The sequence below is a fragment of the Mastigoproctus giganteus genome, chromosome 8 (assembly GCF_048544385.1).
Source record: "Mastigoproctus giganteus isolate SK-2022 chromosome 8, ASM4854438v1, whole genome shotgun sequence".
NCBI classification, from domain to species: Eukaryota; Metazoa; Arthropoda; class Arachnida; order Uropygi; family Thelyphonidae; genus Mastigoproctus; species Mastigoproctus giganteus.
Window position 1 is genome coordinate 190,711,352 of NC_143582.1, and position 26,284 is coordinate 190,737,635.

General features: G+C 37.5%; 1 protein-coding gene across 1 annotated transcript in view; it reads left to right on the forward strand.

The window, feature by feature from the left end:
• Window positions 1-26,284, forward strand: part of LOC150082104 (uncharacterized) — a 45,144-nt gene that overhangs the window by 16,795 nt on the left and 2,065 nt on the right. The window contains exons 2-4 of the mRNA XM_090379984.1: window positions 2,313-2,471; window positions 13,774-13,855; window positions 14,576-14,760. Of these exons, the coding sequence (XP_090236110.1) occupies window positions 2,313-2,471; window positions 13,774-13,855; window positions 14,576-14,760 (426 nt within the window). The remainder of the gene's footprint in view (window positions 1-2,312; window positions 2,472-13,773; window positions 13,856-14,575; window positions 14,761-26,284) is intronic.

Here is a 26,284-nt window from a genome sequence, read left to right on the forward strand (position 1 = left end):
TTTAATTTATTATTTTATTTTGGCAGGTGCAGCAAAAGCTTGTGGCTTTCTTACACTATATGGCTAATACTGCTACACTACAGTGTGTTATCATAAGGAAGAAATATTCCAGCACAGTAATTGGCCATACTGGAATATTGCTATATTTAATTGTATTTCTTTGTGATACAAAACACTTCACTCATTAAGTTAACTTAGTTTTCACTGCAATATATATAGGAATTTATAATCAATGATATATAGGAATTTTTCTAGCAGGGATAAGGAGGTGATTATTCCCTTGTATAAGGCAATGGTCAGGCCACACCTTGAGTACTGTATACAGGTCTGGAGGCCTCATTTCAAGAAGGATGTAGAGCTGCTGGAACGAGTACAGAGAAGGGCAACAAGATTAGTGAATGGAACAAAGGGCTGCTCTTACGAAGAAAGGCTTAAGTTTTGCAAATTACAGTGTCTGGAGACTAGGCACCAGCGAGGTGATCTGATAGAGGTGCATAAAGCATTGAATGGTTTGAGCATGCTCAATGCTGATGGGATTCTTCCTCTGGCTCAGAATAATCACCTGAGAGGGCATAAATTCAAATTGAGGAAAGACAGATGTAGGATAGACGTGCGGAAATTTGCCTTTAGCCAGCAAGTGTTTGGTTTGTGGAACAGACTTCCATCCCTTGTCATGGAAGTTGATAGCCTAAATAAATTTAAGGCTCAGCTGGATAGGTATTTCGAACGAATGGAGGGGTGAAATGGGAGTGGTTTTTTTTTTGGCTGATGCTGCATAAGCTTGCTTTCTTGCATCAAATGCCTCTACTAATGCTAATATTCTATAATAAAAATTAAATGTATTTAAAATTCTGTAAATGTGAAACTTTAATTTATATCACACAGTAAATGTGTACTTTTTAATAAATTTCTGCTGGATATTTTTCAGATGTTGGTTGATAAAATTTCCAAATTGTTAAATAATTTTGGTTTTATTATGCATTTCTTGAAACTAAATATCTTTATTAAATATCTTAATTAAAAGGTATTTAATTATATATGCATGTAAATGTACTCAAAATGCAGATATATAATGGGTAGGCAATTAGTATTTACCCTCACCCAGAAATATTTGAGTTAGGAATTTGATATAATGTATATGTATTTTATTTTATTTTTCTAGATCCGTCGGTTACTAAACTAGAGCCATGAATACATCATAAGGTGGTATGCTGGAGAAGGTTTTGAGATCTTATCTGTTATAACATTCTTCATCTACAATGCAAAGAAGCCAATCAAATTCTTGAGAAGATTAAGCTGTATATGGGGAGGATTGCATATCATATGAAATTGGAAAAGACAGGTCAGGTGTGGGCAAAGCAATGGGCATGATGACCCCAAGAGAAAGAAGATCATAACAGCTACAAACCCTGCCATTGTGACTAAAGTGAAATGGCTTGTTCTTGAAGATAGATGTTTGACTAAATTTTAGTGAACATTATCCATGGGTCTGTTTACACCATAATGCATGAGTTCCTGCATGCCTGAGGTGGCAGCAGCCCACTGTGTTCCCAGATTTACACCTCAACAGCTCCACAGGAAAGAGTGTTCCACATAATTGTTTGAGCTTTGTAGAGAACATTGATGATTTTTTTGAGAAGATATATCAGTGTTACCCAGAAAAAAAACCAAATGAGCAAACATTGGAACATTTCTCTTCACCTAACCCCCCAAAAAGCCAAAAGCTCAAGTATTTGTCAACATGGTCATGTTGTCAGTGTTCTGGACTCTAAAGGTATCATCCTTACAGATTACTCCCAAAAGGCAACAGCATCACTTGGGAATACTACAGAAACCTCTTGGGAAGTTAAGAGAGATATCAAGTTGAAGAGATTAGGGAAGCTGTCCAAAGGTGTCTGCTTCCTAGCCGACAATGATCCTGCTCAGAAGGCTGTTTTCACAGTGGACTTTGCAACCAGGTGTGGGTTGTAAAATCTGCAATACCCACCTTTTTCTCCCAGCTTTCCATCCTCAGAGCTTATTAGTCTTCCCTAAAATGAAGAAACCATTATGAGGCTGTAGATTTCAGGCTGATGAGATAATTAATGAAGTGAAAGCCTGGTTTTCTGCTCAAAATGAGTTCTATTCAAGAGGCCTGAGAGAGAGTTTATCTACTGATGGAAAAAATGTGTATCTCAAGAAGGTATTGATATTGTCAGCCAAGTATCAAATCCCCAACTCAAATATTTCTAGGTGAGGGTACATACTTATTGACTGCCCCTTGTATTTAATTAAATACTAGTTTTTCTAATTTCTTTTGTCTTTTAAACTAGTCCACTTCATTCAAGAAACCTACTACATCTACTGGGACAAAGAAAAAATCAGGGACAGTAAAGATTGAATTAAATGAACAACAGATACAAGATATTCAAGAAGCTTTTAATTTATTTGATCCAGAAGGGACTGGGCTTATTGATGCTAGAGATCTCAAGGTAACAATTCAGTGTTAAATTAAAATACAGAAAATTTTTTTATAGCTGTAATCACTTGAGATTTGATTAGTTCATATTGCTAATAGTAATAACTATTACCAATTCCAATTTGTGACCTTACATTCTGTCATTGATTTGACTCAGTTACATAATGAAGGATCACGAGGTTGAGTCATACACATATGATATTATCAGCCATTTGTTATAGATTCTTCTGACATCCATCAACAAAGGCTATGGCTGGAATCATTATATTTATATTCTAAACAGTATCTGTAATATTGATCACAACCATACCCATAAATCATGGTTTTTCAATAAAATGATTACTGGTATTTTTCCAAGCAAGACTACTGTTTTAAATATTCAGATGCTACATTTTTTGAGATCATATAAATGAAATAATTCATGTATGAATGGAATCTTTTATTTCTCTTTTCACCCTAAATGCTTGTCCTTTAACTAAAACTTTTGTTTTCCAGTAAATGTGTTATGGCTGATCACAATAATAATATAGCATTAACATTAGTTGAGGCATATGATGCAAGAAAGCAAGCTTATAGAGCATCAGCCAAAAAAAAAAAAAAAAAAACCCTCCCATTTCACTCATCCAGTCACTCTAAATGTTTATCTAGTTCAGCCTTAAATTTATATAAGCTATCAACTTCCACAACAACAGATGGAAGTCTGTTCCAGCAATCAACTACCTGCTGGCTAAAGGCAAACTTCTGCACATTTATTCTACAACTGTCTTTCCTCAATTTATGCCTCCTCAGGTTCTTAATCTCAGCAAGTGGAAGTATCCCATCAGCATTGAGTCTGCTCAAACCATTCAACACCTTGTACACCTCAGTCAGATCACCTTGCAGGTGCTTAGTCTCCAGATGCTGCAACTGACAGAATTTAAGCCTCTCCTGGTAAGAGAACCCCCCTTTGTTCCTCTCACTAATCTTATTGCCCTTTTCTGTACTTGTTCTAGGAACTCTACATCCTTCCTAAAATGAGGCCCCCAGACCTGTATGCAGTACTCAAGGTGTGGCCTGAACATTCCCTTATACAAAGGTATAATCACCTCCTTGTCTCTGCTAGCAAAATTCCTATATATCATTGACAAAACTCCGTGACCTGCTCTGGCAGCCCATCTGCATTGCTCAGAGAACTGCACAAAGTCAACAACCCCCAGGTCTTTTTCATTCTCCACCTCCCTTGGGTGTAGTACCACACAGATGGTACATTTCTCTTGGGTTACTGTTACCTATATGCAATACTTTGCATTTGTCAATATTAAACTTCAGTTGCCAATTGTCAGCCCATCTACTTAACTTTTCTAGATCCTGTTGCAGTAGCATACTGTCTTTACTATCGTTAACAACCCTGCCAATCTTTGTATCATCTGCAAACTTGGACATTAAGCCTGATATACCTTCATTGATATAAATAAAGACACAAAACAACAATGGGCCCAGCACCAAACCCTGGGGGACTCCACAATAACATTAGACCACATAGTGCAGTGTCCATTTATTATCACTCTGCCATCTCCCACTCAACCTTCCCTTTATCCATTGCAGCAACTTGCCCTTAATGCCATACCGCTTCAATTTGTACAGCAGTCTTCCATGTGCAACAGTATCAAAAGCTTTCCTGAAATCCAAGTATATGATATCAAAATTATTTTTTGCATCCAGTTCCTTTGTGACCACATCGTAGTATCCAGTCAGACTGGTCAGACAAGTCTTCCCCTTAACAAACCCATGTTATGTCTGAACTATTACTGCAGTCTTGTTTAGGTGATCCTGCATCACTTCTTTAACCAGTGACTCCATTATTTTCTCCGCAACAGAAGTTAAACTAACAGGTCTATAATTATTTGTGTCGCCCTGTGAACTCCCTTTGTGAATTGGGGATACATTTGCACATCTCCAGTCCATGGGGATCTCCCCTGAATCTAAGGATGCTCTCATAATTATGGCTAAGGGTTTGTTTACTTCCCTCGCTGTCTCCTTCAATATAACTGGATAGATTCCATCTGTCCCAGGTGCCTTTTTTATGTTTAACCTCAACAATTTCTCCTCCACTTTGTTCTCTGTTATTACAAAATCATTTAACTCAGTGTTAGAGTTTAGTAAACTTCTGTCCTCCCCTTCCTTACAGAATTCTTCATGTGTGAATGTAGACAGAAAATACTCATTCAGTTTGTCAACTATCTGAGCAGGAACATCAACAGTTGAAACACCAACGTCAAGTGGACCAATCTGATTCATCCCCTTCCTTCTAGAGTTTATGTAAGTAAAAAAGTCTTTGTTGTTTTTCTTTGCATCCTTTGCCAAGGATTTCTCATAATTAGCCTTCTCGTGCCTAACCTCCTCTGTGACTTGATTACAGACTAGCCTATATCTACCGTAGGCTTCTGTGTCACCTGCATAATTTATATGCATCCAACGCATTTTTCTTCTCTGCAATGAGCCTCATTAGTTCATCTGACATCCGTTTAGGCCTAAATCTTGAACAGTATGTCTTAGTTGGTATGAAAAGCGTAGTAGCTTCCAAAATTAATTCCCCGAAGGTCTCCCATTTAGAATTCACTGTTTTAACATCATCAATCGATCCCACTGTATAGAATTCAAAACTACCTGAGACCACTATAGTCACTCTTACGAAAACAAAAGCCCTTCCCTTTACCCTTGATGGTAGTTACATCTTTAAGTAAATCCCACATCAGTAGACTGTGATCACTGTCACCTAGTGGTTCCTGCAAATTCCTAATGCATGCGTCATCACTGCTGATAATCAGATCGAGTATTACCCCCTTTGGTTGCCCCTCAAACGTGTTGCTGTAGGAAACTGTCTTCCAATAAATCCACAAAAGTCTTGCTAGTGTGAGAGTAACCAACCCTCAAGTTCCAGTTGATATTTGGAAAGTTAAAATCCCATTAAAATCCATTACAAGACATCCTGCTTGTTTATTTGTTATTTGGTTTTTAGGAGCATTAGCAACTAAGGCCATATTGCTCTGGAATATGCAGTGGTCATTCCTGAATGACCTTTCCGCATCCTCCATATTTGGTGGTGACGGGCTCGAACCCCGGTCTAATCAAGAAGCGTGTGCTACGCACTGCTGCTCCTTCCCACCTGGCTACGGAGGCGCCTACAAGACTTCCTGATTTACTGGCCCACTCTATTTCTCTGCACAATTATTCATTGTACTGATCAGAGTCATTAGGCCTATAATACACTCCTACTCTCATTTTCCCTTTTCTAGTAGAAGGCGCCTCCGTAGCCAGGTGGGAAGGAGCAGCAGTGTGTAGCACACGCTTCTTGATTAGACCGGGGGTTCGAGCCCGTCACCACCAAATACGGAGGATGCGGAAAGGTTAAGGAATGACCACCGCATATCCTGGAGCAATATGGCCTTAGTTGCTAATGCTCCTAAAAACCAAACAACAACAACCCTTTTCTAGTGTTTATGTCACACCAAACTGACTCAACATTGCACTGTCCACCCATGTCAATTGGATGCACTTTGTTAGATTTTATGTTTCGTAACTAACAACATAACCCCTCCTCCCTTCCTCCCCGTCTATCCTTTCTGTACACATTGTACTCCCCAAATTCCGATTCTGCTTATATCTGTGTGACACCATGCCTCTGATATCCCAATAATATCTGCCTTTGATGCCTTGATCAGCACTTCGAATTCGTAAAATTTATTTACTATACTTCTAGCATTGGTGTACATGCAAGTATACAATGCACCTGTTCTTAGTGTTAATTACCCTAATGCAACCCATGTATTTATTTGTTCCATAATGACTCCCAGCAGCTCTTGAAGTCCCCAGCAACTTGTTCTCTAGGCTGCTGCTTGTTACAATAGAAGCAGTGCAAGAATCGCTTTCACCTCTGCCTGCGGCTACTGTTAATCTTTTGGTGTGTGAACCCCCCCAAGCTAGTAGTTTTCCAACCCACCTAAAACATTGCCTCGATAGCATCAGCAAATATTCTTGCACCTTTTCTATTTAAGTGTATCCCATCCCTGTAGAAGCGGTCTCTCCTGAAGCACAGACCACGCTGAAAAAATTCTACCTCATGAGCCTTGCACAATTTCTCCAGGGCCGAATTGATTGACAAGGCTCTCATCATATACCCCCCCCTCCTATCGTGTTTGGGCAGAATTGCTGGCACTTTCAAATTTAACCCAAATTAGGGTTAAAATTGAAAACGTAGTCATTAGGTAAATCTGCAGATCTCTTAACTTTAAGGTCATTAGTGCCAACGTGTACAACAGTATCACCTTTTGTGCCCTTAAAAGATGATATCTGCTCTATAATGTCATCAACTTTTGCCCCTGGCAGACATACCCTGGTCCTGTCCCACCTATCCTTTTTGCATAATATATTCCCCCCCTCTCCCTGACAATAGAATCACCAACAATAACTGGTTCCTGTGGGACCAGTGCATTCTGCCTTGAAGATTGGTGCTGTGTTGCCTGATGCGGAGGATTGAGTTCGGGCATTGAGTTAGGCAGCTGAGAGCTTGATGGGCCCCTCTTATTAATTTCCTCGAGGGCAACCACCCTACACTTCAAACTCTCATAGACGCCCATCAGAATGCTGAGTTGGTGCCTAATTTCCTCAGTCTGCACCTAGTACACACAAAGACATCCTCCTTGCCAAGATCATGTTCTGTTCTAGTCTGGTCTGCAAACATTTCATGCATTTTTTTAGACTATGATGTGTTGGAGAATCGTCCCCTTCAGTTCTCCCCTGAGTCACACCACTGGCTAATCTGTGAGCGTTGCTTTGCTGCTCTAGCCTGGGTCATGATTCCGTTTAAGTACAATTTAATTGACAATGAAATTTAATAAGATTAATAAATTTTACTGATTAATTGATAATACTATACTATACTAAGCTAACAGATTTCTAATACAGTGCTACGTGTTTCGCTATCTAGTTTTATGTGAAACCTTACGCTATCTAGTTCGGGATATACATTGTATTGTATAACAATGGTGGCAAGTTACGAACGATAAATCTATGGACACTAAGTATTAACTTTCAAAATCGCTATATAAATTCAGGGGATAATCGCTATCTAAATTCGGGAGGACTATAAGCTATTTATAGAAAATAGTTTAATATAACAATTTAGTCAATGAAATGGCTAAATATAATTAAAAACTTAGCGTTCACTGGAGCTGCAAAATCTTGTACAACACGTGGATTGGATACCCTTACTGATACTAAGTAATAACCTACAAAATCTCTAAGTTCAAAATAAACTAAGTATCATAACTAGAAATATAAAGCTACTTCTAGAAAATAAATTAATATGCCAATTTAAGTCAATAAAACAGCAAAAATTAAAAAAAAGCCTCTCTATTAGCTGGGGCCTTAAAAACTTTGCCCGTTCGAAGCTACTCTCATTCCCAAGCATATCACAAGTGAATTGTATCCAAAGCTCCAGCATGCATTTTTTGCATGCTGGAGCTCTGGATACAAGCCATTCTGTTTTATCCTCATCTAAAGATCAAGCTGACTACTTAGTATTTTACTTTCCTGTCACTATTGCATTGATTTTGTTAAATTTTCTCTTACCTTATTAGAACACATTCCATTTAATATATTCTTGATTTTCTGAAAGGAAAACATGAAAAATCTTGAATAGTTTTGATGCTAAGAAGTCACCAGGTCCTGATGGCATTTTGTTCTTAACCTGTCAGTGCTGGTGACCACAATCTTAAATATTGGTATTAAAGACAGTTGCAAACACCAGTGCAGCTAACAGCATTTGTATATTATGTTTGTAATTGCATGTATTTGTTGGCCAGTTTGTCTCATCCAAAAACCTAATTGCTTCCAGCCATAATGTCTCCAAAATTTCTTTGCCTTATGAACAGCTAACATATTTTGAGCAAAAAATGGATTAGCCACTTGGCTCTTATCTTTCTTCTTTTTCTTTTTTTTTGTAATTAGTGGACCAGATTTGGTGGTACATCCATCAGGTTATGACTGAATTAATTTGTTTTAATTTAATTAATTTATATCACCCTCCCCAAACATCTCACTCCCCAATCTCAACTTTAATGTATTGAATAAAAGTTTTGCCTTTTGTTGAAAAGTACTGAAGGTACTAGCCATTCCATTTTTGCAATTTAAATTGTCGAATATTTAGAGTAGCTTTAAATTATAAACAAATTGTTTATAACTATAAACAAAGATAAAGGCAAAAAATTTTAGTGAATTTTATTGTATATGCTCCTCGGTTACTATATTAATGGATTCAGCACGCTGAATTCTGATGGGATCCTTCCACTTGTTCAGATTACGAACCTAAGGGGGCATAAATTCAAATTAAGAAAAGACAGATGTAGGTTAGATGTGCGGAAATTTGCCTTTAGCCAGTGGGTGGTTAATTGCTGGAACAAACTTCCATCTGTCGTTGTGGAAGTTGATAGGTTGAATAAATTTAAGGAGGAACTGGACAGGCATTTGGAGGGAATGGTGTGATTTTTTTTTTTTTTTTTTTTGGCTGATGCTGCATAAGTTCATACATTTGCTTTCTTGCATCACATGCCACTACTACTACTACTACTATTAACATCAATAATTAAACTAATGAAGCAAGATTTAAATGCTATTTTGCATTCAAAAGAAGTTACAATTATAAAGGCAAAGATGTCTATCAAATCTTTATTGAAGAATATTTATTATAACAGTTATATAAAGGCAAAGATGTCTATCAAATAACAGTTATAACAGTTATATAAAGGCAAAGATGTCTATCAAATCTTTATTATAACAGTTAGTTATAATGAGTTTGAAAAAAATGTGTCTGTTTTGATGAATCATCGTCATCACGAAAATAACAGAACAAATCTGAGGAGATTTGAGATCTGAGGAGCCTTTCATAAATACAGTCTGTCCCCGACATACGTAAGAAATATGTTCCAGGACTTCTTACATAAGTCAAGTTTTACGTAACTCGGGAATGACTAATAAAATATTGCTACTATATCCCTGAAATTACAAAAACTGCATAATATCCTCAGAAGAATGAAGAAAAATAGTTATATACCATAACAATTAAAAACTTTATCTGGGGACAGCTGTGAAGTAGTACCACTTTCACTTATTCTCTTAGGCGGCACCATGATAATGGTGAAAATGAAATTTTCTGTAAAGAACTTCACAGGGTTAAGTTACAAGAGATGTTGTCACAGCTTACAACATTTGAATGAAGCACGCACTACGTGATGATAGTTTGATGCGAAATTGTTGAAAATGATAAGACAACGTGAATTTCAACTTCACCACAATATCCCGATGTGTAACAAATATTGCACACAAAATGCAAACAAAGGCTCCCACTTCACTCTCAAACAAAACTGAACCGACTCTACAATCCAGAAAGAAAGGAAAAAAGGATGTAAAGACGAAGGGCTAAAGTGTAATTCTCCAAAGAAATAGCCAAGGTTAAGTTACAAAAGATGTTGTCACAGCTTACAACATTTGAATGAAGCACGCACTATGTGATGATAGTTTGACGCGAAATTGTTGAAAATGATAACACAACGTGAATTTCAACTTCACCACAATATCCTGATGTGTAACAAATATTGCACACAAAATGCAAACAAAGGCTCCCACTTCACTCTCAAACAAAACTGAACCGACTCTACAATCCAGAAAGAAAGGAAAAAAGGATGTAAAGACGAAGGGCTAAAGTGTAATTCTCCAAAGAAATAGCCAATGGGACACAACCCACGTGGCTTGAACATTGTGGTGGGGGTTTCTCGGAAGTGCTTCGACGTAGTTCATCTGTCTCAAACACATGTCGAATATTTCTTCAGAATTTTTAAAGCAGAAAATGAAATGTTAACTCTAGTTATTTAACTAGATTCTAGTTATGCCACAAGTTATTATCCAACATAGTTTGTATGGGAACAGAAATAAAAACTTAGTTTCTTCATTTGACTTCACTCTTAAAAATTATACAGAAAGTATCTTTACAATTCTGCCAAAAAATTTGCATCCAAAGAAAAAGTCCAAAGTTACATAACTCAGGCTTACGTAAGTCAGGGACTAACTATACACGCATTTAATAGGGAGTGTGATCACCTATTGTAATCAAAATATTTTTACAAAATCCCATGCAGTTATCAGTGCTAGAGATAAGAAGCGTTATAGTAATAAATTTCACTGCTCTGCAACTGTAGATCTATTGTGTGGAGGGTTCTTGGAGGAGGTCGATGTGGCCCAGTTATTCTCCTTAACCCACTGTCACTCACAACAAATAGAACAACACTCACAACAAATGGAACAAATATGCTCTCATGGCATCAGTGAGACACCTGTTTGTTTTGTAGCCAGGTGGGAAGGAGCAGCAGTGCAAAGCACACGCTTCTTGATTAGACCGGGGTTCGATCCCGTCACCACCAAATACGGAGGATGCGGAAAGGTCATGGAATGACCACCGCATATCCCGGAGCAACATGGCCTTAGTTGCTAATGCTCCTAAAAATCAAATAACAAATAACAACCTGTTTGTTTTAATTATAAAAAATTAATTTTTAGCTTTTCCATTTTGTTTTTTACCGAATTAAAAGAAAAACCAATAATAATAATATTTTTATCATATTTCCTGGAATTTTTAAGGTCCCTGATTTGAAACACAGATGTTCACATAACATCTGGTAGATGCCATGTGAACAGCTTATGTTTTTGTCACCTTTTTGCATTTTATTCTGTGACCAGTTAAACCAAACCTGGAGTCAGGGCCTAACTTGGGGATATGTGTCCTAGGCAACACATATTTAAAGTATTTTGGGGGCTCCTGTAAAAATGTTTATTATGAAATGACATTTAATGTTTTTGGATTAATAATTATAATGATAAATGGATAGGTTTTGGTGCTGTTTTGTGAAATCATGGTGCCAATGGCACGTTCAAAGGCAAATATATGGAGTCACGTATAATTGTCATGTATAATTTTGGGGTTGCAAGTAGAAAAAGGTTGGGATCCTTGGGCTAAAATCCGATAATGCCACTAGTGTATGCAAGCATTCATACACAAGTAGCAATAACTCAGTTCGTGCACTTGTCTAGACTCCATTGGACTCACCAATGGCTAAAGCAAAATTGTGCAGAATGAATATGAAGGTAACTGAAAGTTTCCGGAAGAAAGTGTTTTGTGTGGCTGTAATCACCGAGAAAGAACAGTTGGCGTTTTCTTGTCTGTAGTTTTAAGGTTCTCGCAGTGGCAGAGGGCCCTGTGGTAGAATTTTGTTTTTTGAATTGTAAGTAAAAAATTTTATCTTCGATTTGAGGGGACTAGGCCGTGAGCAATTGGCTTGTTTGCCTAGGGGTAAGGTAGACCCTGGCTGGAGGGCAAGATTAAACAGCTCTTATTGTTATGTTACAGACACTAAGTATGGGAGTTAAACACAAGACACATAGACACTGTCACTTGCTTGTTGTCTGTCAAATGCCCCAGAAAAAATTAATTTCTCATAATTGATATTACATTTAACACATTTAAGGGAAAAAGGGGGAAAAGAATAATGTGGAAAGAATACATACCAAAAATTTTGAATATTTTTAATAAAAGGCAAATGTATCATAAATTTAAATGCCAATAAAGAACAAATTTAGACTGGTGCCCTCATGATAATGCCGAGGCCAAATAATATGAAATATTGTGTAATGATACAGTAAATTGTACACAGTAAAACAAATAAACGTAAAACCAAAAATAGAGTATACACAACCATTGAGTCCCAAATCATTAGAAGGTCACAAGACAACAATGATAATGTAAATTACTGTATTTCAAATCCTATATAAGTCCATTCTACCAACAGCATTGATGAACTGATGCCAGCCCATCAGTGCAATAGATTTGAAAAATGGTGGCCCTAATGCAGTAAAGAAATAAAAATAAGAAAGGTTAAGCACTTACACAACACCAGTCCAAACCACCAAAAACAAGTAGAAATGAACAGAATATAGATGGCAGCATGAGCAGTGCTTAGGAATACATCCAGTGACAACTATATTAAATAAATATTAATAAGTAATAAAGAAAAATATAAAAGGGGCAAAAGAAATAAAGAAAGAGAAAATGAAGAATGAACGGCACACATAAGAGGCAGTGTTAGCATATCAATCAAGATGTTGCTTAGAACATAATGTAAATTAAAGTAAATTAAAGAGAAAATAAAGAAGGAAAAAATGAAAGACACATATAAATATATATATATATCTTCCCTTTGCTTTATTATATCTTGGGCTAATTTGGTTCAGTAATTGATTTATTTTCTATATATATATATAAGGTTAAAGAAATAAAGCAAGAGAAAAAGAGCTAAAGATGGAAGTAAAGAACACAAGGTGCCAAAACTAGTACAAAAAGGATAGGAAGAAAGAGAAGTATTAAAGGTGGATGAAAGGGGAAAAAATGTGAAAAAAAAACTAAAAGATACATTGAATTATAAGAAATAAAGGCTGAATTAATAAGCCAATTAGAAGGAAAGAAGCTGTAATTCATTTTTCCCTTATAGTTTCTTTCCTTCTAATTGGCGTATTAATTCAGCATTTAATTTCTTATAATTTGATATATCTTTTAGGTTTTTTCACATTCTTTCCCTTTCATCCACCTTTAATACTTCTCTCTCTTCCTATCCTTTTCCTACTAGTTTTTGGTGCCTTGTGTTCTTTACTTCCATCTTTAGCTCTTTTGCTCTTGCTTTATTACTTTAACCTTATATACATATATATATACTTTTATCCTTTGCTGCTCCTTAGTGCACCTATGCACACTAAGCAGCAGCAGCAAAGGATAAAATTGCCATATAACTTTCATAGAGTAATTAGCTTATCTCCATACATGTCACTTTTGCTCATTTCATCTAAACTATATATATAATGGACTCTTTCTCTGAAAGAAAAAAATAGAAAGTACCATTTTGAAGAGGGATTTGCCTTGTCAGGGCACCATTGACATAGGTTCAGATTGAGTAATAATGCCAACAAGTGAATGTGAAAGAAACAATTTGTTTATATAGTTATCTGTGAATTACTTTCTCTTGTTAAAGTTGTTTGAGTAAAATGTATCTGGATCCTTGAATTTGGCTATCTAGAAAGCTGTATACAGTTGACTAGACAATAAAATTATTAAGAAGTTACCTGAACTTCCATTATAACAAGTGAAAGTATCAAATATATTTTTGAATCCAATGATTATTGATGATTTTGAATAATCCTGTATTCTTCAAATAAGAATAACATAAATATCTCTATAGGTAGCATTACGTGCATTAGGATTTGAGCCTAGAAAAGAAGAAATAAAGAAAATGGTTGCTGATGTTGATAAAGAAGGTTCGGGTAAGTTTTTATTTCTTATATTGATTGTCTGTTTGAATAAATTTTTTTTAAGGTAGTACAGTTTAAATGCAATTTCTGATTTGAATCAAATTTTCATTATAGCGTCAGCTTATAAACACTGGTAATAGAAATTTCTGGTTTTTTTTTTTTTTTAACAATAGAAAAATTAACAAATAGGGCAAGCTACTAACCCCTAATTAAGAAATAAATTGGCCTTCATTCACTTTTTTTCCTCTATCTGTTGGCACCTGGGTACCAAGTTTTGTTTTTCAGAGTCAAGCCTAATTCTTTATACTGCATTTTAAAATAAATCAGAAATTTTACTTAAAGTAATAATATTTATTTTTATACCAAGAGTAAAGATTTAAAATATGTACAAAAACGGAGTAGTATTTTAGTAAAAATATAATAAATAACAGAGATGCAGTTTCATATAGAATTCCAATTCATTTTTAGCAGTTTGAGCAATTGTTAAAATCTGCCTCTTGTTTTTTCTGTACTAGATGTTTAATTAGCCGCACTGTCATCAAAACCACATGAAATATAATTCTAACACTACTTCAGTAATATGCTCACTATTTTGAAATGCATCCTCCACCTCCATTTGAATTGAAATTAACATATTTTGGTTCCTTGAAATTTGAATTAACCAGGTTTTACTGTACTGTTTTATTAATTTGATTAACTTGCTGAAATAAAATTATAGATTTATTATTTCAGGTAAAATTTGCTTTAGTGACTTTCTACATTTGATGTCTACAAAAATGGCAGAGAAAGATACTAATGAAGAAATATTGAAAGCATTTCAGTTATTTGATAATGATAATACAGGAAAGATATCCTTTAATAATTTGAAAAGAGTGGCACAGGAGCTGGGAGAAAATCTTACAGATGAAGAATTACAGGTAAGTGTTGGTGGGGAATGCATGCATGGTTATATCATGCTGTATTATAAAAATAAATACAGTGTATTTATTTGTCCAGTATGTTGTGGAAATTGCTGAAAGTAATTGGCTATTGTATTCCTTGCATAAGTATACACAACAAATCATATTATTTAAAACTTGTCTATGTTTATGTCACATTACTGTGTTGCAGCCAGTAGCTCTACCAGTGAATGAAGGCAATTTGAATGCAAGTATCCTTTAAATAACTTCTTCTTTTCCATATTAAGCTTGCAGCTTATTGATAGGAGTTATCCTTTAACTCCCATAAAAATAAATCAGCCACATGTGAAAACAGAAAATCAAAGTATGCCAAGATACAGAAATGTCAGCAGTTGCATGGTCTTGGTGAAACTGTTTTAGGGAGTTTGTTCAGTGATATTTACAAAAAATGCTTAATGCATTGCCAACATAAACTCAGTGATTATTGAATTGTGACCACCTACCTAATATGATGTTGTGCCACCACCGTTTGCATGGATAACAGCTGCTGAATACCTAGGCATTGACTCTATTAGATGTCTGAAGATGTTCGTAGGGATCTGCAGCCATACTGCCTTCAAGGCTTTCCACAATGTTGGAATAGATGACAGTTACATGTCCATATGCCTCACTTCCCATTCCAAAACATCCCACAGTGTTTCAAAATGTCCCACAGATTGAAGTCTGATGAATTTGGAAGCCAATCAAAATGGGTAATATCTTCACTGTGTTCCTCAAACCATTCATGCACAGTACAGGCCTGGTAATATGGCATGTTATTGTCTTGGAAGATCCTATTTCTGTCTGGGAAAAAATGCATCATGACAGGGTGCACATGGTCTCCTAACAACTACTGGTAGACCACACCAGTGAAATGTTGGTCCATACACATCTGGAGTCCTAGTTCTTGCCAGCAAAACCTACCCTATATTAAGCAACTACCACCACCTGCCCGTGAGCTGTGTGGCATAGTCCTATATATGTGGGGTGGTCACAATTCAGTGGTCACAGAGTGTATAATGTTGATAATCTCATTAAAGACTGTAATGTAGACTTGTGGAAATGCACATCAGATTCGAACTTGCCATATTTCTCTTCAAATTCTTCTTTGGTGGTTTTTCTAATTTCTAATGTAACTTCTCAAAATAAACATTTCTTTGCTGCAGACTAGGCCATTTTTATAATGATCTAAAACAGAAAGGAATGAAGAAACATCAGTAGTGGGCTGTGTTTATCTCTTTTTTTATTTTTTTTTAACACAGTATAGAAGGATTGTTCAGTAAGTTCTTTTCTTTTAGCAGAACATAGTTGCAGTGAAGAAAATGTATTTATACAATTCTTATTCGTAAATTCTTTTCATTTTAGTTTTACAGCATAGTAGAGTTACACATGTATTGTGCATTTCTCTATTTTGCTGTGGCTTGCCAATTTTTACCTGACTTTTTCCTGCTTAATTGAAATTTTTTTAATATTTCAGATCAATTGTGCCATATCATATGTTGTGAATATTAGGAAACTTTTTCATCTTATAAAACAATTTTTTTTCATCTTTATAAAGAAATTATAAAGAATATATCTATCACCTTCAAATGTAAATGTATCCTTAGTGTTGTTTGTTTAAAGAGGGCGCTGGCTCTCTTTAAAAATTACAGCTGTGAGTTACAGGCTCAGAAAAATTGATGTGTTTGCCTTTTTATTTACATAATTGTTATTTTATATTGTACCTAATACATAGTCTTATAGTTATAGTTACGCTGGTTATTTTTATTTTAATTTAGATCAACAGTTTTTGTGGATTACTGCTTAATATACGTAAAACTGTTATTTCGTTCGAATCTTGCAGCCATTGTTTTTGTATATAGTGGTAGGGAATTCAAATTTTTAATTGAGGTAACTAGGTAGCTCTAACATATAATTATAGAAACAGTAATACACTTCACTGTTTCTATTAGATAGCGTAGTATTGACATTTAATTAATTTAATTTATTGATCTTATTAATTTAAAATAGCATGCCCCAAACTAGAGCAGCAAAACAACGGGCACAAAGTGGCAGGAGTGCTGTGACTCGGGGGAGAACTGAGGGGGGCGATTCTCCAACGCATCACAGCCTAAAAAAATGTGCAACTTGTGAAATGTTTGCCGAACTCTCTGGAACGGAACATGATATTGCCATGGGGGATGTCTTTGTGTGTGTGCGTGATGTAAGGAGTATAAGGAAATCAGGCGACAACTCAGCGTTGTTATGGGCCTATATGAGAGTTTGAAGGACAGGGTGGATGCTCTCGAAAGATCTAAATTGAGGGACCCATCAAGCTCTCAGCTGCCCACATCAATGCCAGAGCTTGCACTTGGTCATCACGCAACACAGCGGCACCCCCAAGGCAGAATGCGCTGGTCCCACAGGAACTAGTAGTTGTTGATGACTCTATTGTCAGGGAAATGGGAAACATGCTTTGTAAAAAGGATAGGTGGAACAGGACCAGGGTATGTCTGCGAGGGGCAAAGGTTGATGACGTTGTAGAGCAGATATCATCTTTTAAGGGCACAAAAGGTGATATAGTTGTGCACATTGGCGCTAATGATATTAAGAGCAGGAGACCAGCAGAATTACTTAACAAGTACAGGTCACTGTTGAACAAAAGCCGAGAATTAGGGTTGAATTTGAAAGTGTCTGCAATTCTGCCCAGACACGATAGGAGGGAGTATATGATGAGAGCCTTGTCGATCAATTCGGCCCTGGAAAGATTGTGCAAGGCTCAAGGGGTAGAATTTTTTTCAGCCTGGACTGTACTTGTTAACAGGAGAGATTGCTTCTACAGGGATGGGATACACTTAAATAGAAAGGGTGCAAAAATATTTGCTGATGCTATCGAGGCAGGGTTAGGTGGGTCGGAAAACTGATAGCTTGGGGGGGATACAAGGACTAATAGTTTAACAGTAGCCGTAGGCAGAGGTGAAGGTGATTCTTGCACAACTTCTATTAGAATAAGTAGTGACCTGGAGCGAGGGGTGTTGGGGGGTTTCAGGGAAAGATGGCAGTCATCCTGAAATAGGTGGGTATTGGGATGTGTTAGGGTAACTAGGAATAGAAATAGGAGCATGTATGCTTGCATGTATACCAATGCTAGAAGTATAGTAAATAAATTTGATGAATTTGAAGTGTTGGTCAAGACATCAAAGGTGGATATTGTCGGGATAGCAGAGACGTGGTGTCACACAGATATAAGGAATGCAGAACTGGAATAATTTGGGGAGTACAAGGTGTGCAGAAAGGATAGACAGGATAGAAAGGGAGGAGGTGTTATGCTGTTAATTAAGAAAAACATAAAATCAAAAGAAGTGCACCCAGTTGATATAGATGAACAGTGCACTGTTGAGTTAGTTTGGTGTGACATAAGCAGTAGGAGTGTGTTATAGGCCTAATGACTCGTATGAGTACAATGAACAATTGTACAGAGAAATAGTGTGGGCTAGTAAATCAGAATGTCTTATAATGGGGGATTTTAACTTCCCAGATATTGACTGAAAGTTGTGGGTTGGTCACTCACACACTAGTCAGACTTTTGTGGATTTATTGGATGATTGTTTTCTGCAGCAGCATGTTCGAGAGGCAACCAGAGAGAGTAATACTCTTGATCTGGTTTTCAGCAGTGATCATTCGTGTAATAAGAATTTGCAGATAATGGAACCACTAGGTGGCAGTGATCACAGTGTACTGATGTGGGATTTACTTAAAGATATAATTACCATCAGGGGTAAAGGAAAGGGTTTTTGCTTCCGTAAAGGTGAGTACAGTGGTCTCAGAAAGTTTTTAAATTCTGTACAGTGGGATCAACTGACGATGTTACCAACAGTAAATTCTAAGTGGGAAGCATTCAAGGAATTATTCGTGGATGCTACTAAAAGTTTCATACCTATTAAGAAATATTGTTCAAGGTTTAGGCCTAAATGGTTATCTAATGATGAAAGAGGAAGAAAAAATGCATGGGATGCACATAAATTATCAAGCAACTCAGAAGCCTATAGCAGATATAAGCTAGTCTGTAATCAGGTCAAAAAGGAGGTTAGGCAGGCGAAAGCAGATTACGAGAAATCCTTGGCAAAAGATGCTAAGAAAAACAGCAAGGATTTCTTTACTTATATAAACTCTAAAAGGAAGGGGATGAATCTGATTGGTCCACTTGACATCGATGGTTCAACTGTTGATGACCCTGCTCAGATAGCAAACAAACTGAATGAGTATTTTGCATCTACATTCACACATGAGGAATTATTAAGGTTTGAAAATGGCAGAAGGTTATCAAATTGTAGCAGGATACTTAATGATTTTGTAATAACTGAGAGCAAAGTGGAGAAGAAATTGTTGAAGTTAAACATAAGAAAAGCACCTGGGGTGGATGGGATCTATCCAGTTATATTAAAGGAGGTAGCAAAGCAACTAAGCAAACCCATAGCCATAATTATGAGAGTATCCTTGGACTCATTGATAAATATACAAAACTGTTGTTTTGTATATTTATCAATGATATTGATGAAGGTATATCAGGCTTAATGTCAAAGTTTGCAGATGATACAAAGGTTGGCAGGGTTGTTAATGACAGTAATGGCAGTGTGCTACTGCAACAGGATCTAGATAATTTGGGCAGATGGGCTAAGAAGTGGCAACTGAAGTTTAACCTTGACAAATGCAAAGTACTGCATATGGGTAGAAGTAACCCCAGAGAAACGTATCAACTGTGTGGTACCACACTTAAGGTGGTAGAAAATGAAAAAGTCCTAGGAGTAATTGTGCAGTCAGATATGAAGTTTTCTGATCAATGCAGACAGGCTGCCAGGGCAGGTCATGCGGTTTTATCAATGATATATAGGAATTTTGCTAGCAGGGAAAAGGAGGTGATTGTCCCTCTGTATAAGGCAATGGTCAGGCCACGCCTTGAGTACTGCATACAGGTCTGGAGGCCTCATTTTAGGAAGGATGTAGATTTACTTGAGCATGTACAGAGAAGGGCAACAAGATTGGTGAGGGAAATGAAGGGATCCTCTTACCAAGAGAGGCTTAAGTTCTGCAAATTGCAGTGGCTTGTGACTAGGCACCTGTGCGGTGATCTGACTGAGGTGTATAAGGCCTTGAATGGGTTGAGCACGCTGAATTCTGATGGGATCCTTCCACTTGTTCAGATTACGAACCTAAGGGGGCATAAATTCAAATTAAAAAAGGACAGATGTAGAATAGATGTGCGGAAATTTTCCTTTAGCCAGCGGATGGTTAATTGTTGGAACAAACTTCCATCTGTCGTTGTGGAAGTTGATAGGTTGAATAAATTTAAGGAGGAACTGGACAGGCATTTGGAGGGAATGGTGTGATTGTTTTTTTTTTTTTTTTGACTGATGCTGCATAAGCTCATACACATTAGCATTAGTAGAGGCATTTGATGCAAGAAAGCAAACTTATGCAGCATCAGCCAAAAAAAAAAAAAAAAGCCCACTTCCACTTCACCCCTCTGTTCATTCAAAATACCTGTCCAGCTGAGCCTTAAACTTATTTAGGCTATCAACCTCCACCACAAGGGATGGAAGTCTGTTCCACCAACTAACCAACCACCCGCTGGCTAAAGGCAAATTTCCGCACGTCTATCCTACATCTGTCTTTCCTCAATTTGAATTTATGCCCTCTCAGGTGATTTTTCTGAGCTAGAGGAAGAATCCCATCAGCATTGAGCATGCTCAAACCATTCAAGGCTTTATACACCTCTATCAGATCACCTCGCTGGTGCCTAGTCTCCAGACACTGTAATTTGCAAAACTTAAGAATTTCTTCGTAAGAGCACCCCTTTGTTCCATTCACTAATCTTGTTGCCCTTCTCTGTACTCGTTCCAGCAGCTCTACATCCTTCTTGAAATGAGGCCTCCAGACCTGTATACAGTACTCTAGGTGTGGCCTGACCATTGCCTTATACAATGGAATAATCACCTCCTTATCCCTGCTGGAAAAATTCCTGTATATCATTGACAATACTCCATGAGCTACTCTTGCAGCCCGTCTGCACTGCTCAGAGAACTTCATATCTGCCTGCACAACCACCCCCAAGTCCCTTTCATTCTCTACCACTGTCAGTGTAGTACCACAGAGTTGATACGTTGCTCTGGGGTTGCTGTTTCCCATGTGTAGTACTTTACATTTGTCAATGTTAAACTTCATTTGCCACCTCTCAGCCCATCTGCTCAACCTTTCCAGATCCTGTTGCAGCAGCATAGTGTCAGTAGTGTCCTTGACAACCCTGCAAACCTTTGTATCATCTGCAAACTTGGACATTAAGCTTGATATACCATCATCAATATCATTTATAAATACAGAAAACAGTAATGGACCCAACACTGAGCCCTGAGGGACTCCACTAATAACATTAGTCCACGATGAGCAGTGTCCATTGATTACCACTCTCTGTCTTCTCCCCCTCAACCACCCCTTTATCCATAGCAGCAATTTGCCTCCAATGTCACACTGCTCCAATTTGTGTAGCAGTCCTCCATGTGCAACAGTATCAAAAGCCTTTCTAAGATCCAAGTATATAATATCAAAGTTATTCCCTGCATCCAGTTCTTTTGTGACTGCATCATAGTATCCAATCAAGTTGGTCAGGCAAGACTTCCCCTTAACAAAACCATGCCGTGTCTGAGCTATAACTGAAGTCTTGTCTAAATGATCCTGCAGTGCTTCTTTAACCAGTGCCTCCATTAATTTTCCTGGAACAGAAGTTAAGCTCATAGGTCTATAATTACTTGTGTCAGCCTTTGATCCTCCTTTGTGAATTGGGGTCACATTTGCACATTTCCAGTCTATGGGTACCTCCCCTGAGTCCAAGGAAGCTCTCATAATTATGGCTAAGGGTCCGCTTACTTCCTTTGCTGCCTCCTTTAATACAACTGGATAGATCCCATCCACCCCGGGTGCCTTTCTTGTGTTTATCTTCAACAGTTTCTCCTCCACTTTACTCCCAGTTATTTCAAGATTCTGTAGCTTACTGCTAGAGTTGAATACACCTCTGGCATTCCCCTTGCTGAATAACTCCTCATGTGTGAATGTCGATGCAAAATATTCATTTAGTTTGTTAGCTACCTGATCAGGATCATCAACAGTTGACCCATCAATATCAAGTGGACCAATCTGATTCATCCCCTTCCTTCTAGAGTTTACATAAGTAAAGAACGCTTTGCTGTTTTTCTTTGCATCCCTTGCCAAGGATTTCTCGTAATCTGCCTTCGCCTGCCTAACCTCCTTTGTAACTTGGTTGCATATCAACTTGTATCTATCATAGGCTTCTGTGTCATGTGTTAATTTGTAAGTATCCCATGCATTTTTCTTCTCTGCCATATGCCTCATTAGTTCATCTGACATCCATTTTGGCCTAAACCTTGAACAATATTTCTTAGTTGGTATGTAAAGCCTAGTAGCTTCCAAGATAAGTTCTTTGAATGCTTCCCATTTTGAATTTGCTGTTGGTAACATCATCAGTTGGTCCCACTGTATAGAATTTAAATACTGTCTCAGTCCATCGTAGTCGCCTTTACGGAAGCAATAACCCTTCCCTTTACCCCTAATGGTAGTTACCTCTTTGAGTAAATCCCACTTCAACACACTGTGATCACTGCCACCTAGTGGTTCATTTATCTGCAGATTCTTAATGCATGAAGAATCACTGCTGATAATCAAATCAAGAGTATTACTCCCTCTAGTTGCCTCCCGAATATGCTGATGTAGAAAACAATCATCCAATAAATCCACAAAAGCCCTGCTAGTGTGTGAGAAACCAGCCCCCAAATTCCAGTCAATATCTGGGAAATTAAAATCTCCCATTATAAGACTCTCTGATTTACTGGCCCACTCTATTTCCCTGTACAGTTCCTTATTATACTCATCAGAGTCATTAGGCCTATAGCACACTCCTACTCTCAATTTTGATCTCCCAATGCTTATGTCACACCAAACTGACTCAACACTGTACTGTCCGGCGATGTCGACTGGCTTCACATCCTTGGTTTTTATGTGTTTCTTAACTAATAGCATAACCCCTCCCCCCTTCCTATCCTGTCTATCCTTTCTGTAGACCTTGTACTCCCCAAATTGCAGTTCTGCATCCCTTATATCTGTGTGACACCACGTCTCTGATATCCCAACAATATCTGCCTTTGATGTTTTGAGCAATACCTCAAATTCATCAAATTTATTTACTAAACTCCTAGCATTGGTGTAAACACAAGTATACCTGCACCTGTTTCTATTCTTAGCTACCCTAACACAACCCATGTGTTTACTTGTACCGCAATGGCTCGCAGCAGGCTCTGAAATACCATGCATCTTGTTTTTCAGGCTTCTGCTCATTCTAATAGAAGCAGTGCAAGAATCTCTTTCACCTCTGCCAGTGGCTACTGTCAATCTATTGGTCTTTGTCTCCCCCCAAGCTAGCAGTTTTCCGACCCACCTAACACTGCCTCGATAGCATCAGCAAATATTCTTGCACCCTTTCTATTTAAGTGTATCCCATCCCTGTAGAAGCAATCTCTCCTGTTAACAAGTACAGTCCAGGCTGAAAAAAATTCTACCCCTTGAGCCTTGCACAATCTTTCCAGGGCCGAATTGATCGACAAGGCTCTCATCATATACTCCCTCCTATCGTGTCTGGGCAGAATTGCAGACACTTTCAAATTCAACCCTAATTCACGGCTTTTGTTCAGCAGTGACCTGTACTTGTTAAGTAATTCTGCCGGTCTCCTACTCTTAATATTATTAGTGCCAACATGTACAACTATATCACCTTTTGTGCCCTTAAAAGGTGATATTCGCTCTACAACGTCATCAACCTTTGCCCCTGGCAGACATACCCTGGTCCTGTTCCACCTATCTTTTTTACAAAGCATGTTCCCCATTTCCCTGACAATAGAGTCACCAACAACTACTAGTTCCTTCGGGACCAGCGCATTCTGCCTTGGGGGTTGCCTCTGTGTCACGCGATGCCCAAGTGCAAGCTCTGGCGTTGATGTGGGCAGCTGAGAGCTTGATGGGCCCCTCAATTTAGTTTCTTCGAGGGCATCCACCCTGTCCTTCAAGCTCTCATATAGGCCCACAAGAACGCCGAGTTGTTGCCTGATATCGATACACTCCTTGCATCGCGCACACACAAAGACATCCCCCATGGCAGTATCATGTCCCGTACCCGATTGCTCTGCAAACATCAAGCAAACAGTGCATTTTATAAGGCTGTGAGTCAGAGGACAACTGCCCCCCTCAGTTCTGCTCTGAGCCACAGCACTTCCATTATCTTGAGCCTTTTGCTTTGCTGCTCTGGTCTGAGTCATGATTCTATTAATTTATTAATTAATTATAATTAATTATGTTATGTTATTAATTATGTTAAATATAATTAATTATATTACGTTTGTAATCTAAGTCGTTATATGTATTTATTTAAACGTACAATTTAACTGCTAACGAAGTTCAACTAACGCTATCTAGTACGGTATATAACTATCGTATCACAATGGCGGGAAATTTACGAACGGTAGCGGAGTTGAAACACGTGGAAACCCCTACCGATACTTTTATGCAATTACAAGGCCGAGAAAAGAATAAATACACCAAATTAATCAGAAAATCACAAAATAATGTTATACTACTAAATTTAAATCAAAAGTTTTAGAAAAACAATAATTTAAAATCAATAAATAAGAAAAATCCACTTAGCGGCTTTGAACACGACCGTCTCTAGTAGCCTCGTCAGCAGGACTACACTTGCTTTCTTGCATCACATATCACTACTACTTGCTTTCTTTCTTGCATCACATGCCACTACTACTACTACTTGCTTTCTTGCATCACATGCCACTACTACTACTACATGTGATTTACAGTATTTCTTCTTTTTGAGGGACCGACTTGAATGCTCAGTATGTTTAATACAGGTGTTATAGTTAAGTAATTATTTTAACAAGATATTTTGCCAAAATTTGCATTAATTTGGGATGTGCAGTTGAATGTTGCTAAAAGCAGTGCAATGGTAATATATGGAGCATAAGTAAAATTGGTATTGATAAAGCTGTGTGTTATATGTAATATTTATAATCTTAACTTTCACTTTTCTTAAGAGATGGATATTTGCCCATTTTTTTTACATTGAAAGTGACATTTTGTAGATGGTAATCCCATGCTAAGAGTTTTTTTTGTGGACTGACCTTTCCCAAGGTGACCTGAAGACATGCTTTCATTTGATTCTAGTGCTACATAAAAGTTAATCACTCCCAAAAGTAACTGTATGACTGATGCTTCCTTACAGAAAAAACTAAAACTCTTATTGTCTTTGGTCTATACAGAATAAAAAGTGATTATTTTATTCATAAAAAAAATATTGAAATTTTTTTTCATTATAGAAAAGGATCTTCATAAAAAATATTATACAGGCAAACAGTATATTGAAATGCCAAGTTCAAGCCCCAACAAAGCAACACCAATGAGACCAGGCTATGACAGGATGACTATTGAACACAGCATATGAACACAAATGCCTCTCTTCATATGGCTGTTTCAGTGGTTTTTGTTACTTCATCTGTGAAAAACAAGGAATAGCAGAGGGACCTGAAGTAAAACCCCTTTTAAACCATTTTTTTTAAACCTGGTGGGCAAAATCATTTGAGTCTGGGTAGAACAGAAGTCTCAACTAACATCGAAAGGAAGGGAGAGAACTCATCAGAAACAAAAAACTCATATTAAAATAAAATAATAATTATTACCGAAAAAATACAATAAACCCCAAGAATTAACACAGTAAATCAATCCTAATGATACCATTAAAATTGATTGAGTGTACCAGAAATTTGAAAATTCCAAAAAAAAAAAAAAAAACATAGTAAAAAAGGCCTACGTGCTCTGGATTCATTACGAAAATTTATTTTGTTTCTCAGAGCAAACTAAACATAATTACAATTAATAAGCTTTCGGCTGGGAGGCAGCCTTCTTCAGATTGAATAATGAATGGCAGTTGGAATAGAGATGTGCACTGCCAGGATGGTGCGTGAGGCGTGTGGTTAATTGTTTGTTGATGTTTGTGGCTGTGACATATGGTGGTGACGTGGCCAGCGTTTGTCTATGGATAGAATTACTGCCTCTGTGATGGGGTTAACTTGGAAACCACTGTTCCTGTTCAAAGAGGCATCCGAGCATTTTATATTTAACGATTCCAACCAGGTGCGCTTTAGGTAATGGTGGGACCTGTCCACAACCACGACATCGCGGTGTGGGTCGATGTCGTGGCGGGTTGTCCAGACATGCTCGGCGCAGTTTCTCCCATGCAAGAAACTGCGTTCTCTTATCTCCAACGTAAAAACACCCTTCCCCACTCTTCTACAGAGCGGTTTGGTCTATCGCATCTCTTGCCGTGACTGCACCAGCTGCTACTTTGGAGAGACTGGACGTCGACTCGAGAAACGTCTCTCAGAACATAAAAGGGCGA